Raw genomic sequence first — 4,092 nt, 5'->3', positions numbered from 1 at the left:
TTATGGAAATTCAGGTTATTCAGGTTATATTAAGAGAAAATCCGACAAGGATTTTTGTAAATTCAAGTTATAGTTGTTAAACTTCAAAATTTTAGGTGTCTTAGTAGTTTTTGATGGTGCTGAATCCATTTCGATCATCAAAAACACGATTCAAACACTGCTTCTATAAGATTTTTTGAATTTTTTTTGCTTGGCCACTTTTCGTTGTCTAGGCAATTCCTCAACTTTTGTAGACTATCCCTATTTATATATTATAAAATATATTTTACATTGTTATATTAATTTTTTTATTTTTCAAATCTAAACCATAGATAAAAATTTCTCGTAATAATAACTACAAAATTTGTGTTGTATAATTTACACAATTCTAACACTTCAAAAATTTATAGAGTATTGAATCTATGTATGTATTCTAAAACATATTTTTACCATTTTAATAGAAAATCTTCACTCTTACAAAGTTCTTGTTAAAAGATAAAAACATCTAATAATTAATTTATTGAAAGATAACGTTATGCAATAATATGCTATGTTGATGCCTTTGTCTGGCATTTTCCTTTGATACGACAACTTCCACGCGTGGGGTTTGAATTTTAACCACTGAAATGGACGTGCAAAAAAGAAACCAATATTGACAGATAGGTTATCTTGCAGTGTTGAATTTAACTTCAGTTTTTTGGTAAACAATTGTGAGGATGATCCCTCGAACCTATAAAAGGGGAGGGGCTGCTGGTGTTGGACAGGGAGTAGTGGATAAGGCAATATTGAAATTAGATTAATCTGAGGAGTTTGGGTCGGCTCATATCCTGTGATTAGGAGTTGGGTTCTTGTATTGTTTATGTGGAGGCCAGAAAGAACTTTCAATTGGTTCAATCTTAGTAGCTGTATATAGGATCCGAGTGGGATTATTGGGAATCGAAGAAAAACATTGCAGAAAGCTCTTGGGTGGGGAGAAAATCCATGCTGAGGAGGCCTAAATCTGAGAATCATCATATGTACCAGCTCTTTGGGATTCAGCAAACCGGAAGGGTTGAGAAATCTGAGAGGATGGAAGAGTTTAATGAGGAGGATATATGGGGTAGTATTGATGTAGAGACCTCCGAGCAGGTTGGTTTTGAAGAAAATGTTTGTAATGGTGTTTCCGTGTGCAGATCCATGGGAAAGGAGGGGAATACTAACAATAGCACAAGATCAGTGAAGATTCATAGGAAGGAATCATACCAGGAAGAGAATGACAAGAGGAGAATGAGGTACCGCTCCTCTGCACCTGTGAATATCCCGGATTGGTCTCAGATGTCATGGGAGGAGAAGAAAAATGAGAATTTCTGGAGCAGAAGTCATGGGTTAGTTGACGATGATAGCAGTGATGATGATGGAGGGTGGGATTGTGAGAGAAATATGATCCCACCTCATGAGCTCATTGCCAGACAGCTTGCCCGGACCGAAATGTCTTCGTTCTCTGTAAATGAAGGCGTTGGTAGGACTCTCAAAGGCAGAAATGCGGTCTGGACGATAACTGGTTTTATTGACTAAATTATCTTCAATCAACCTCAGTCAAGAAGGGTTTTGATCTATGATGTATGGTGACAGGAAATTTCTGAAACTTGGAATCAAATTCCAAGTTTTTAGATGTTACAATTGCAGATCACTGTGCAATTGACATCAGTAAAAGTTTCATTTTTCGTAATGGTTTTGTAAGATATCAATTCTGTGGGTTTGAAAATCTCATTGTAATGAGCAAAATAGCTATCTCCTCTCATTTTTCCTCTTTAACGTGCATGTTAAACAAACTGATACAGAAAATCTTTGTACATCATAACTGTCCAAAAATGTATCTGAACAGGCAAAATATGAAGTAATTGTTGGAGTGCACTGCTCCAGAGTATTGATTTCTACAAATATTTCACAAAAGGATAATCCCAATCAATGCTGAATCTGATTCTTAATTGAATTGGAGTGTGCTAAATCTGATACTTCTTTGAATTATAAAGCTTTAATAAATATACAAATCAAAATGTTCAGGGGTTTCAATCTCAGATGTTAATTTTTTAAATTTAGACCATGTGAATCATTTTAAAATGGCCAAAGCACACATTTTTTTGAGAAAGAGATTGAGTTTATCCATATTAAGTTGGTCAATCAATTTTATGTATTTTTGAAAAGGTGATCCCCATAATCTAAAATTTAGGAAAACGCCTGCATGAAAAAATTTTGAAAGAAGCAAATTTTTTCCTTACAAACCACTGATACCCATCCTGAAATTTGGGGAGAAGCAGACTCGCACAGTATGAATTTCTGTAAACAGGCAACTTCCGAGTGTACATATTTTGCTTTCTGTGTCCAGGTTCAATTTGACAGTTTTAGGAAGAATGACTCCGGCAACATTTGAAACTACATTGGTAGATCTTTAGAAAATTTTCAAAAAGTTAAACGTATAAATTGAATCATCTATATCTATATTTGCAATTTTTTTTACAATGCAATAAGCAAGAAAATGGTGATTTAATTACAATGAAACCAGCCATAAAAAAAAATTGACTCGTATATTAATTTTTTATTTTTTTTCTAAGGATTCTTCTGATGTAATAACAATACTGAAATGAAATCCATTATTGTTAATTTTTTGTTTTTGTTTTTAAGGATTCTTCTGATTTAATAACAATACTCAAATCCATTACAACAAGAACTTGGGAGCATATCGCTTTTGTTGTTAGAGTTCTTAAATTATTCATATTTTATATGTAGTATTAAAGAAAAGAATTGTTGTAATCCTTTGGGATTTGTTTGTATATAGTTATAGATTAGTTATTTTTCAGTTATGGAGACATAAGTGTATTTTTCAAGTATAAATGTAACTTTCATTGAATTAATAAGAAATATAGATCATAGCATTCATATTATGGAATTTTCCAGACTTTATAACAGAGGTATCGGGGCCTTGATCAAACTCCATTGACCCTGATAAGACTCAGTGTACGGGTTGAACAAGATCGAGGCATCAAAGCGTGAAGGGTTGAACGTAGTGTGAGGGACTGGTGACTGTGTGGAGGTTTGTGTTTTTCTTTAAATCATCGTGGAGTAATTTGAATGTCGAGCGTTTGATTGCGGTGAACTGTTGTGTCTGCGGTGTTGTCTTTGTGCTGCGTTTGGAATGGAGAACCCCTGCTACATTCGGAACATTTGATTCCAGTGAGTTGCTGCGTCTGCGGTGCAGAGGTGAAGACCCTTGGTGTGATCGACGAGGAGGCCGGTGCAGTGCCGCAGTGTTGTGTTGTAGAGGTAACTGCCTACATCTGTGGTGGAGAGGTGAAGCCCACGGTAAGGCGAGACAAAAGATGAATTCCTTGGTATCTTTGATTGGGATTATTTTTTCTAGAAAGGAAAATTAGCACGAATGATTCAAGAAGGTTAAAAATATGTTATTTTTAATCATATGTGGGATGGAGTCTTTTTAGGAAAAGAAGGGAATGCACCAGATCAACCTGATGAGGAAAAACAATTAGTGGTCTGGAACATTACCAAGAATGGTTTAAGAAGGCTAAAAATACACTTATTTTTAATGATGTGTGGGATGGAGTTTTTTCAAAAAAAGAAGGGAATGCATGAGTTTAACTTGATGAAGAGAAACAATTAGCGGTCTCAAAAGGTAAGGATAAGAAAGCCTATCCCTTAAATTTCACTTCTCAGAAGATGTAAGAATATATATTGTTCAAAGTAAAACAACATATGATGCCATAACAAAATTAAAAGATCTTTATTATTCACATTATGAATTGGATATGAGGAGAAACAATTAGCAGTCTCAAAAAGTAACGATAAGAAATCCTATGCCTTAATTTCCACTTCAATGTCAGAGGATGTAAGAAGATAAAAGTAAGGATAAGCAAGCATATGTCTTAATTTCCACTTCAGTCTCAAAAGAAAAGATGTAAGAAGATAATTGTTCAAAGTAAGGATAAGCAAGCATATGTCTTAATTTCCACTTCAGTCTCAAAAGATGTAAGAAGATAATTGTTCAAAGTAAAACAAAGTATGATGCCATAACAAAATTAAAAGAGATTTATGATTCACATTATGAATTGGAGATAATAC

General features: G+C 34.2%; 1 protein-coding gene across 1 annotated transcript; it reads left to right on the top strand.

The window, feature by feature from the left end:
* The first annotated feature begins 730 nt into the window (after positions 1-730).
* On the top strand, positions 731-2,031 carry LOC149226291 (uncharacterized). The gene has a single exon (XM_089375271.1). The coding sequence runs from the start codon at positions 961-963 to the stop codon at positions 1,531-1,533; it is 573 nt and encodes a 190-aa protein (XP_089231397.1). The 5' UTR covers positions 731-960; the 3' UTR covers positions 1,534-2,031.
* The last annotated feature ends 2,061 nt before the right edge of the window (positions 2,032-4,092 follow it).

Source organism: Pinus tabuliformis, chromosome J, assembly GCF_031772625.1.
Source record: "Pinus tabuliformis cultivar Carrire ecotype Pingquan chromosome J, CPIR1, whole genome shotgun sequence".
Lineage (NCBI taxonomy): Eukaryota > Viridiplantae > Streptophyta > Pinopsida > Pinales > Pinaceae > Pinus > Pinus tabuliformis.
Note: the sequence above shows the minus strand (reverse complement) of the source record. Positions and strands in the feature narration are given on the sequence as shown.